Source organism: Triticum aestivum, chromosome 2B (assembly GCF_018294505.1).
Source record: "Triticum aestivum cultivar Chinese Spring chromosome 2B, IWGSC CS RefSeq v2.1, whole genome shotgun sequence".
Taxonomy (NCBI): Eukaryota; Viridiplantae; Streptophyta; class Magnoliopsida; order Poales; family Poaceae; genus Triticum; species Triticum aestivum.
In genome coordinates, this window is record NC_057798.1 from 699662589 (window position 1) to 699675133 (window position 12545).

The window sequence follows — 12545 nt, forward strand, 5'->3', positions numbered from 1 at the left end:
CATTATTTTTTTATTTTCTGTTCCTTTCTTCTATAATGGGAAACCAATGACACTAATTCATTGTTTCTTAGAAAACTTCACTATTTTAATTTTGTTTAAGTTTTTATTTCATTTTCTTTATTCTTCAAGTGTAATACCAATACCTCTAAGTCATTCCTACCTAGATTTTTTTGTGAAATTCCACTGTTTGTGCTTATTTTTGCATATTATAAAAAAGTGCAATTTCTATTCAAACTGTGTGCAAATGTTATCATTATTGTTTTTTTACTTTTCTTTTTTCTTAAACGGTTACACTAGTAGAAAAAGGGTCAAATGTTAAGCACATTAGTGTCGGTTTGATTTTGAGCCGGCACTAATGTGTCCATTAGTGCTGGTTCCAACGGCTAGCCGGCCGCTCTCATTAGTACTGGTTCATGGCGAACCTTTAGCACCGGTTCATGCCACGAACCGGTACTAAAGTGAGTGGTGGCAGGATGTTGTCAGTCTGGGGTCCCTCCAGCACCTTTAGTACCGGTTTGTGTTACGAACCGGTACTAAAGGTCGTACTACATAAACCCTTCGTCCACCCGAGCTTTCTCTGTTCTTCCCCTCTCTTCCTCGAGCTCATCACATATTTTGCCCAAAATTCGTCAAGATTTGAAGGCCCCCATCCATTCAAATGATCACAAAGGTTACCAACTTTGTCCTTTCATCTCTCATTGCTAGATTAGCTCTTGCAATGCTTTGTATAGTGATTAATTTGTGAGTTTAGTAATTTGGGAGGAATTATATGTGCTAGTATTTGATTTATATATAATTGAGGTCAAAAATACGTTCTGTTTTTTGGAACGCGGCACGACCGTTTTTGGAACATCTTAGCTAGCGCCAGGAGGAGACGCAGTCAACCAGGTGCGTCCGAGTCGAGGTAGCTAGTCCCGGCGGTCACGACGTTGCATGCGTGCACGTGCGTTTGAAGAGAAGCGGCATCCGTGCACGCGGCACCGGCCGGCCGGAAGGCAGGAAGAAAACAAAAGGACGACGTATAGAAAAGCGCTCTGTTTCGGGTTCCTGTTCGATCGGTATCCCAGCAGCTATCGGATTCCTTATATCAGTTTGGGTACAATACAACCGACGTGTGTATCCATATAAAGACGGCAAGGCGTGCACGCAATGTCCAAATCTCACACATCCGACGCCAACGACGACCCTGAGTTCGATCGATCGTGAGGCGTCGCCCTTGATTCTCCACCTTTAATTTGTCACCGCGGGTTCCCTTGATTCGACATGTCTAGCAGCTCGGCCTCGCCGGCTAACTACGATGAGCACCCAGTGGAGACGTCGTCGTCGTCGAGATCCCTGGCGAACACCGTCACCGTGGCGCACAACTTCGAGATCACTAGTTACTCGCTGCTCGACGGCTTTCATCCCGGCGACTACATTTGCTCGAGAAGGTTCACCGCCGGTGGTTACGACTGGTGTATCAGGTTCTACCCTAACGGACATACAGAGGAGGATGCTTTCTACACCTCGGCCTTCTTGTGTCTATGTCGAGGAGAACCATGGCCGGGCGTAAGAGCCAAGTACACTTTGAGTTTATTGGATAGGGACCGGAATGCAACCATACGAAGAAGCGCCTTAAGACATATCTTTGCGTCGACGGGTTGTTATTATGGCTATAGTAGGTTCTTCTCTAAGAAGCATATCGTCGATGACTGCTTCACAATCAGGTGCGTCTTGACCGTCATCACGCAACACACGGAGGACCGAAGCTTCGTCGTCATCCCCCGGTCGGACCTCCGCGACCACCTGGTAGACATGCTGGAGGGCGGGGAAGGCACGGAGGTGACATGGGCGGCCAATTGTTCCACGCTCATAGATGCATGTTGGCTGCACGATCACTAGTGTTCAAGGCGGAGCTCTTTAGCGGAATGGAGGAGAACGCTACTCGACACATCAAGGTCGACGACATGGAGCCCACCATCTTCCAGGCACTCCTCCACTTCATCTACACGGATACCTTCCCACATGACAGTGGTGTAGACAAGAATGCGCCATTGCAACACTTGTTCGTTGCCGCGGATCGGTATGGCCTGGATAGGCTCACGGCAATGTGTGAACAAATGCTATGCGAGAGCATGACGTGCACACAGTTGCCACCACACTTGCCTTAGCGGAGCAGCACGAGTGCGTGCAACTCAAGCATGCATGCCTTGGATTCCTGTCCTCTCATGGTGTGCTCAGTGACATCCAGCAGACCGATGGATTCAAGCATCTCATATCCAGCTGCCCTTCAGTTGTAGGGGACATCATAAACAACATCACCGTCGCTAGTGGTGGTAGGGATGCCAAAAGAGCTCGAGTCGAAGCCACTCACAGCGACTCATCTTCTAGCTACACCGGAGATTTACTCCAAAATAAATTTGTAGAGCATGAGTCTATATAATTTGCAGCTCAACTGAAAATGAACCCGAGTTTGCACCAATGTTAGCTCGCTTGATTTTGGTCGACATAGCATAATTTATGTATAGCAGAACATACAAGACCTATGATTTGCAATATATTGATGTTTTTCTTTTGCGAATTGCAATATATTGATTCAACTATCATTTCCATAATTTTATTGTATCAAGCTTGTATATGCCTAGAACACACAGCCTATTCCGTTTACATAAATTATAACCTTTTAACTTGAGCATGAGTAGGTCAAGTCATTTTTCGAAAGTGAACATGCTATTTTTTATTGGCCCGAAATCCACTCAACGCCATTACAGTTAAATGTGAGCCAACTCTAAAGCCCGTCCTCTTATTCGTGTCAAATAGAGCTTACTTGTTTGATAGCCTAAGATCGCCCAGACTTCACTGTTTTGCACCCCGGCCGAAGCCCTAACTAGGTGTACACGTGATACCGGAAGCCCGAAGGCAGCACGTACGTACGTACCTAGCTCGCGAGACGATTCTCCTAGCTCGCGGGTGTGGTCAGAAGAGTTGGTGATGGAGCCTCTACAAGGATATGGGACCATAACTGGATCCCACGAGATAGTTACAAGAGACCGATTGCTTCATTGGTTGCAGCCCCACCACTGATGGTTGCCGATCTCATTGACACAACCACGGCTTCTTGGAGAGAGGACTTGATCCGAACAGTTTTCACTACATTTGATGCGGAAGCAATTTTGAAGATTCCTCTCTGTACAAGAAGGATAGCTGACTTCTGGTATTGGGGCAAAGAATCTCGTGGAAACTTTTCTGTCGGGTCGGCCTACCGCATGTTGGTTCGGACCAAATATGATAGAGAGGGCTGGCTGGAAGAGCGAGAGGAACCATCTTCAAGCGAGGGGGACAGCAGTGAATGGAGAGCCATCTGGAAGGTAGATGTACCAAGCAAAATCAAGGTTTTTCTGTGGCGACTTGCTCGACGCTCAATACCATCGAGTGATGTGTTACACAGGAGGAATATGGCGACAACAGGGCGTGCAGGCTGTGTGGGGTGCCGGACTCCTGGAGACATGCGCTGCTGAATTGTCACATGGCACGCTTCACTTGGGCACTTTCCTCTGAGGTCATCGTGGACGAGCTGAGCTCTCAACAACAAGAGTGCCCAAAGATGTGGTTATTTGCAATGATGAGAGCTCTGAAATCTGAAGATTTTGTCAGGTTTTCAGTTTCACTTTGGGCCGTGTGGGGAGCAAGGAGGAAAGCATTGTATGAAGGCCTTTTTAAACCACCCCAGGCGACGCATGATTTCATAGGCTCGTATATATCTGATTTCCAGGTAATATCCACAACGAGAGCAGGGACAGGAGGTGGATCCGTTCGTCACCCAGCTTGGATTGCTCCTCCTGATGGTTTTGCGAAGGTGGACGTGGATGCAGCTGTGGGCAATCGCAGCCGGTTTGGAGCTGTGTCGGCTATATGCAGAGACCACGTCGGCAATTTCCTGGGAGCGTGAGCGATCATATTCAAACATATCAAAGATCCCACGACGTTAGAAGCAATGGCAGTACGGAAAGGCCTTGATCTAGCAGCTGATCTAAGCATCACAAAGGCACATGTTGCTACAGATTGCAAGGTTGTCGCTAGTGAGATTGGCAGGAGAAGTACTGCGGCATACGGACCGGTGGTTAGAGAAATTGAGTTGTAGGTATCCTCTTTCATTTCATGTAATATAGTCCATCAGTCTAGGAGCTCAAATTTCGATGCTCATAACTTAGCAAAGCATGCTTTAACTCTTAACGTTGGCCGCCATGTTTGGTTAGGCCAGCGAGTAGGCATTCCTTTCGTCCCTGAAAACATTGTGACGACGTAATAAAGCTTTGCGAGGTTGCCTCAAAAAAAACTTGGTATCCTAGTAGTATATTAATTGGTTCTCCTTGAGAAAATAGCTTACATATATGGGAGTGCAAGGTTTCTTTCAAGCTTTCTATATACGTATACATACGTAAACGAGACCCGCTCACCTGTTGCCCTTGTCGTCCGCCGACTTTGCCATGGGAAACATCATCTCTTTCTCGGGAGAGGGGTGGTCGACGTGCCTGACGGAGGCCGCCACCGGTGCACACAATTTCAAGGTGACAAACTACTCGCAGCTCGACGGAATCGGCGCCCTCAACCATGTAAGCTCGAAGACGTTCAGCGTCGGTGGCTATAACTGGTGCATCGATTTCTACCCTGACACGTATGTTGGCCACGCGTTCGCCCAACTGTCTCTTAAAAGAAGGGTGGAGCAACCGGGCGTGAAGGTGAAGTTCATGCTTAGTTTTCTGGGGAACGATGGCAAGGTGTACAAAGGCATGGAGCCTGTGGCGGCAACACGAGCTATTCTGTTCAAGGATGGTATTGGGATTCTTCTTGGTTGGGAAGATCCACTGATTACTGAGAAGTGCAAGTTGCAGGACGACGGCTGCTTCACCATCAGGTGTGATCTAACCGTCTTGAAAACAAGTGTTGCATAAATGATGTGCCCAGCAGCAGACCGAGTCGACTGGAGTGATGGTCTAGTTAGTTGCTTATCAATTTGCTTGTAGAACATGGCTTTATGGACTATTATAATCGCACCCAAGAGGTGTGCGCCTTCACCATCCCAACCCCGCCGTCAAATCTGCACAAAGATTTTGGAAGGATGTTGAAGGACGAGGACGGCGCAAATGTCACCTTCATCGTAGGTGACAAATCATTCCGTGCTCATAGTCACGTTATGGCGGCACGGTCGTCGGCCTTCAGGGCAAAGCTTTTGGACCTGATGACAAAGGAGGACCCTACAAAACCCGTCAACGTTCATGACATGACGTCCGGCATCTTTGAGGCACTTCTTCATTTCATGTACGCCGATACACTCCCATATGGTAGCGATTTTGAAAAAAAACAGGGTATTGTGGCATTTGTTTGTTGTCGGAGATCGATATGGACTGGAGAGGCTAGTGACGATTTGCGAAGTCCAAGCTGCAACGGTTGGTATCCCGCAACAACGACTGTGTGACGAGTAGGTGTGTTTTGACTGTCATGAGGAAGCATCGCACCGGAGAGGTTCACACCTTCGCCATCCCAACCCCACCGTCAAATCTACACGAAGATTTTGGAAAGATGTTGAAGGACAAGGATGTTGGCGCAGCCCTAGAACTACCTCTCTCTCACACTTGCTCAGACGTAGGTGGAAGGAAAGGGACACAGATATTTCCGGCGCACATACGCCCCGCCGCACGAACGGCGCCTCGGCCGCACGAACAACCTAATTTCTTATTGAGCACGAATTCTGGCTCGGCACATACCGCAGCCACTCCCACACGAAAGACTACCAGAGACTACATCTCTCCTAGCTCCTCACCCTTGGCCTCGCAGCCGAGTACACTTTATATAGCACACCCACGCACACAGGCCAGTGGCCACACACACCTAACTCACGCACGCATGCACCACAGCGGCCACTACCGCATGACCCGGCCACCACGTTGGCACTAACCACCTAGAACTAACTCCTTGAATCACTCCATGAGGACGCCAACAAATGGGCTGTTTGTTTCATAAGTCCCAGGACTTTTTTAAGTCTCAACTTATAAGTCACAAGTCACTGCCTGTTTGTTTACATCGACTTATAAGTTCCGAGTCCCTGCCTGTTTGTTTACAGGGACTTATAAGTTGACAATCATTTTTCATACAAACGAATTACAGAGGGGAATTGAGAAGTTGCTGGTACGACCACGTCCACGTCCAACCGGAGGAAGGCCATGACCGGCCGACTGGTCAAAGAGAAGTTGCTGGTACGAGCCCAACTCCGGGAAGACGTCTGTGTTGTTGTTGAGATCCAAGAAACTCATTCCCCTCCCGAGATTTCCACCGGCGGATGAGCCTTCGGGTGCCTCCTGAGACGAGGGGAATTGAGAGAAGAAGGGGATCTCGTCTTCCTCGTCGGCCATGGCGGCGGCTGTTGAAGCTGCCGGCGGCGGCGGCAGCGATTGGTGCGACGCGAGCGAGGCGACGAGGGGAACCGAGGGGGCGATGCGGTACGAGGCGAACGAGCGGCGTGGGGCGATGCGGTACGCGAGGCGAGGAGGGGATCGAGCGGTGCGGGTCCAGATAAGTCCCAATAAGCTCCTCCCTGAGGAGCTTATTTGATAAGTCCGTAATCACCCCAATAAGTCCCAATAAGTCCCTCCTGTTTGGTTTGGATGGGACTTATAGGGACTTTTTTAAGTCCCTAAACCCATAAGTCCCTGAAAACAAACACCCTCTAACTCACCCATGCATGACCCAGCCGCTGCTCTCGGCCACACGCTGCTGCTTGGCTCCGGCCGCACGCACGCAGGGCTCATTCACCGTGGGCACGGTGCGGCACCAGCGTCCGGACTCGACCAACACGCGCACACGTGCTGATCATCATTGTGACGTGGGTTATTTCTAACAGAGGACGTCGTGGATGTAGCGTTCGTCGTGGGTGACAAATTGTTACGTGCTCATCGACACATTCTGGCGGCACGATCGCCGGCCTTCAAGGCAGAGCTTTTGGACCCGATGACAAAGAAGGACCCTACAAATCCCGTCAATGTTCATGACATGACGTTCGACATCTTCGAGGCACTTCTTCATTTCATGTACACTAATACACTCCCACATGGTAGCGATCTTCAGAAAAACGGGATATTGTGGCGTTTGTTGGCTGTTGGAGATCGATATGGACTGGACAGACTGGTGACGATTTGCGGAGGGAAGCTATGCCAAAACATAAACGAGCAAACAATCGCGACCACCCTAACTTTAGCGGAGCAGCATGATCGCGTGCGACTGAAAAGTGCTTGCCTCGCATTTGTGTCGTCGCAGGATGTGCTCGACGTCGTCAAGGAAACCGATGGATTCAAGCACCTCATGAGAAGCTGTCCGTGGGCCCTGATGGATATCTTAAAACAGAAGCTGTCTTCACCGGGGGTATGCGTAATTTATGCTAGAATTTTCTCTGAATAAATTTCTTTCAAAACTAAGTTGAACATAACAAAAAAATTGTCGCACTCAGTATCTGTTTTATTTTCTGAGCCTCTCCCAAGATGGGTTGCACTATGTATTCTAGAAACATCCATATCCATCATCACTTGCCGGGTTAGCTTCATCTGGACAACATGGTTTGGACTTTGGGCTGAATTAGCATAGCATATATATCTGCTCTGTTTTCATGCGCTGATACTGGTACCCAAGGGCGTATGATCACAGTAGATGCCTAGATGGTTTTCTCAACCTGACCTTATTGTGCTTTACACAGTTTTCAACTTCTTCTTACAGTTTATTACTACAACTTTACATATATTGTTTCCTGTCTTTGGGTTTGCAATCAGGTCACACGGAGCCAGCCGGGTAGGGCCCCAGATCACGCAACAAGAAGGGAACAAGGCAGCCTTACCCTCCGTCTGCGTCCTGGCGCTGACCCGCTTTGTTGGCCTCTATTTTTACATGCACAACGGCCGCTGTTTTACAAAGGATGGGAACGAGGCAAGCCGTGCTTGGCTCCTCGGGCTCCGCTCATACTGTCTTGTACGAAATTTGTATATGCTCAGCTCTGATGTATGATGAGTATGACACTCCAACCGGGCACCAAATGTTCATCTTTTGTAGCACAAACCAGCGTTCGGTCTACAGCCAGCTGCAGAAAGGGTAAAACTTTTTTTTCAAAACAGAAGGCAAAATATTTGGCCCATCAATTAATTAAGAATGAGCTTAGAGTTGCTTTACAAAAGCGAAAGAATATTATTTAAAAAACCTATATGCCCCACTCTATGTATAAACTAAACGACCGCAAGCACATCGAAGCTCCAACAAGGTGCCAGCGCGCACACACAAGACCAGAGTACAGAATCCGATCTTAACAAAGAGGGTAGAAAACAAGGCAAAGGAAGGAGCCACGAAGCTAGTCAGGCTCCGTCGGTGGCGGGGGAGTTGCGCCACCAAGCGAGGAGCCAAGGCCCTGAATCATGAAGTGAGAGCATTAATGGCGCCGTGCTCCGGGCCACCGCTAAGCGGCTTCAACAACTAAAAAATCCACATAATTTATAGATAGCATCAGAAGGATGCCACAGAAAAGTAATCCTAATAACTAGCTTGTTGCCGACCGTCCACCGCGCAAGCTTGTAATTCGTCAAAGAGGTTAGTGAAGTTCGTGTACAAAGCCTTTACTCTCTGGACATGATGTTTCCCAAGTGCTTTGTGCTGGCGATAACCATAGTTTAAAAAATGAACCAGAAATCGAAACGGAAAGGTTGTCGGTTCAGGTTTTTACCGGTCGGACCGCCGGTTCACCGATTCGATTGTCGGTTCTTTAAGCAATAAAATAATACATATTGAGTAACATATGTGCTACTATAGTGTGAAACAATGGTCAAATAAAATTATTTTCATGTAGTTGATAACAAAATAGCATAGCTGAGTTGGTTATTGGGCCGGGGGCAGGTCCCTAGTACTGCTCACATGACCTGGGATCAAATTTCACTTCTCCAAATTTCTATTAAAATATTTTCTCGGTTCATCTGGTTTTTCATCGGTTTTCCAAAAAACCATCCGGTTTGATCGGTTTTCTCTGGTCTGATTGCAGAAAGGTCTTATTAGCTTAAAAACCGTTGAGGCCGCCGGTTCCCGTTTTTTCCGGTTCGACCACCGGTCCGGTCGGTTTTTTAAACTATGGCGATAACTAAAGTTTAGCGTTGTTTTTTATGTTGGATAGAATAATGGTTGCTAGTGTGGATTTGCCACAGAACACCCTAGCATTTCTCTCACACTAAATTGTCCAGCAAGTAAGCACGGTGAGGGACGCCACCGCCTTCCTGTTTGTCGTATTTGTCTCAGACATATTGATCTACCAATCCTTCATGGAACGCTCACCTATCCAACAGAAGCGTCAATGTTGTCTGAGGTTGAGCCAAGCCTTCATCATGCCCCATAGTCTCATGGTGAACCGACACTTGAAGAAGAGGTGGTCAGACAATTCCTCGATTTGCTTACATAGAGGGAAAAACCCATAATTTGGCCATCCACACTTCTTGAGTCTGTCCTTAGTCCAAATCCGATTTTGAATTGCAAGACAAGTAATTGACTTTGGGAGGTGCCAAAACCTTCCAGACGGCATAGCTCATGGATGAGCCGATTGTGTTGGCGAATTGAGCTTTTTATGCGAAAGTGGCAGAGTAATTCTCATGCCATTCACCTTGAGGGCGACACCGAGAATAACATCACTTGGAAGCAAGGGTAAAATGACCTTGGGACACTCTGTTTTTGATCGAATTGATCTACTCCCGCAAAAGAAAATGACTGGAGTGACGGCCCCGCACAAGACCTGCCTTATTTCCCCTACGCGAGACCTAAGGGCTGGAGGAGAGAATATCAACATTCACAATATCAATTCAATATCATTAGGTGCATCATGCAATTCATATTGTGGATCTTTATAGTATTGTAGACGTTGATATTTTTAGTATAAATTTGATCAAACTTTACAAAAATTGACTTAAGGCAAATCTTAAACAATTTAGCTACTTTTCAGTCAGCTGAAAAATGAATTTTGGGTCAGTCGAATTTGTGGCCATTGGATATTTCTGTAAGATTCATGCTGCGTTTTTTTTCCTGACCTGTGTTGTCTGTTGTGTGGGCATCTTTTTTTTTACTGACCCCTTATTTGGGTCAGTCGATTTCTTTTCTGGGCCGAAGCCCATTAACTGTGCATTACAACCCTCCTCTCTCTTTCTTGATTTTTAATACTTTTTTATTTTTATGTGCCTTTTCTTTTGTTTTTCTGATTCTCTTTGTTAGTTGGTTTTATTTCTATTTTGTGGATATTTTTTGATTTACTTCTGTTTTCTGTTTCTATGGGTTTTTCTTTTCCCCATTTTCTTTCCTTTATTGGTTATTTTTGTTTTTGTGGGTTTTGGGCTAAGTGTAATTATATATATAAAATACGATATAATATGTGCCCAAATTTCATGATTATATGTACACTAAAAATGCGCAACTTCTATGCAAATAGTTTGCAAAATAATTCATTATTTTTTTATTTTCTGTTCCTTTCTTCTATAATGGGAAACCAATGACACTAATTCATTGTTTCTTAGAAAACTTCACTATTTTAATTTTGTTTAAGTTTTTATTTCATTTTCTTTATTCTTCAAGTGTAATACCAATACCTCTAAGTCATTCCTACCTAGATTTTTTTTGTGAAATTCCACTGTTTGTGCTTATTTTTGCATATTATAAAAAAGTGCAATTTCTATTCAAACTGTGTGCAAATGTTATCATTATTGTTTTTTTACTTTTCTTTTTTCTTAAACGGTTACACTAGTAGAAAAAGGGTCAAATGTTAAGCACATTAGTGTCGGTTTGATTTTGAGCCGGCACTAATGTGTCCATTAGTGCTGGTTCCAACGGCTAGCCGGCCGCTCTCATTAGTACTGGTTCATGGCGAACCTTTAGCACCGGTTCATGCCACGAACCGGTACTAAAGTGAGTGGTGGCAGGATGTTGTCAGTCTGGGGTCCCTCCAGCACCTTTAGTACCGGTTTGTGTTACGAACCGGTACTAAAGGTCGTACTACATAAACCCTTCGTCCACCCGAGCTTTCTCTGTTCTTCCCCTCTCTTCCTCGAGCTCATCACATATTTTGCCCAAAATTCGTCAAGATTTGAAGGCCCCCATCCATTCAAATGATCACAAAGGTTAACAACTTTGTCCTTTCATCTCTCATTGCTAGATTAGCTCTTGCAATGCTTTGTATAGTGATTAATTTGTGAGTTTAGTAATTTGGGAGGAATTATATGTGCTAGTATTTGATTTATATATAATTGAGGTCAAAAATAACACTTAGTTTGCATATGTAGGTGTGGTTTACTTAGTGCCTTCTAAATCTCCGTCGTAACCACCGTCGATCGCTTGCACCGTCCCGTTGCCGACACCACCTTGTGGTGAGGCTCTTGTTCATGAATGTTTTACATTACCAAATTGATGTTTGTGTGATTTGGATATATAGTTACTCGTATAATCATCTTACCCGTACGTTGTTTGTTATACATAGTGCCATGGTTTTGATATCCGTCCCCATCGGCCCTCGTCCTTGTTATGATTCGGATGTGGTATATGATCTTTTAAAACTAGTTGTTGCATTTCGTGTTTATGACAAATTATGCCCATCAAGTTAACATACATATTTTTTACCTAGGAGGTATGTGAACCGGAAATTCCAACCGACCCTATTGTCGAGAGGTTAAATTTAGTTGGAAGAGAAAACAAGTATTTGAAAGAAAAATTAAAAAGAATTTAGGGGGAGAAGATGGAATTGGAGTTGCATGTTGCCGATGTCGTCGATGATCACAAGATCAAGATGGAGAAAATGCGTTTGAATATTAGAAAGATTAGAAAATATGCCATGGATAGTGAGGCTTGGTATCATTATGTTGTTGGATCAATTGTTACCTTAGTTGCAATCTTGATCGCATTTGCTGTTGCATTTAAATGCTTTACCTAGAGAGTTATTTGTTTGTTGCATTTAAGTGTTGTATGAACTATATATATGTATGAACTTGTATTAATTTGGTCTTTTTGGTGTTGTGTAATGAAGATGAGCCGACAATGGATGTATGATGACCGATGCTCTCCCGAGTTCATTAATGGCGTGCATACTTTTCTGCTTGCCGCTGAGGCAAACAAGCGGACGAATGGTTTTATGCCTTGTCCATGTGCTAGCTGTAAGAATGGTTACAATTATTCTACGTCAAGAACCATTCACGTCCATCTATTTGAGTCCGGTTTCATGCCCCACTATAATGTTTAGACCAAGCACGGAGAAAGAGGGGTTATGATGGAAGACAATTAAGAAGAAGAGGACGACGACAGCTATCCTGGCCATGGGTTCCCTGAATACGATGATACAACAATGGGGGAAGAAGCTGAGCCGGTAATGCGGGAAGAAGCTGAAAAAGAGGCAAAGAGAAACTTGGCAAGTGATTTGGAGAAGAAGAAGTTGCAGCGCATGTTAGAGGATCACAAGAAATTATTGTACCTGAATTGCGAAGCTGACAAAAAAAAGTTGGGCACCACACTGGAATTGC

At 45.6% G+C, this 12545-nt stretch overlaps 1 protein-coding gene and 1 pseudogene across 1 annotated transcript; both read left to right on the top strand.

Moving 5' to 3' along the window:
* The first annotated feature begins 1263 nt into the window (after positions 1-1263).
* On the top strand, positions 1264-2422 carry LOC123039426 (BTB/POZ and MATH domain-containing protein 3-like; annotated as a pseudogene).
* A 2044-nt stretch (positions 2423-4466) lies between these two features.
* Positions 4467-7819, top strand: LOC123039427 (BTB/POZ and MATH domain-containing protein 2-like). The gene is made up of 5 exons (XM_044462606.1): positions 4467-4920; positions 5004-5359; positions 5413-5577; positions 6880-7345; positions 7797-7819. Exons 1-5 carry the CDS (start codon positions 4467-4469, stop codon positions 7817-7819), a joined length of 1464 nt encoding a protein of 487 aa, XP_044318541.1.
* The last annotated feature ends 4726 nt before the right edge of the window (positions 7820-12545 follow it).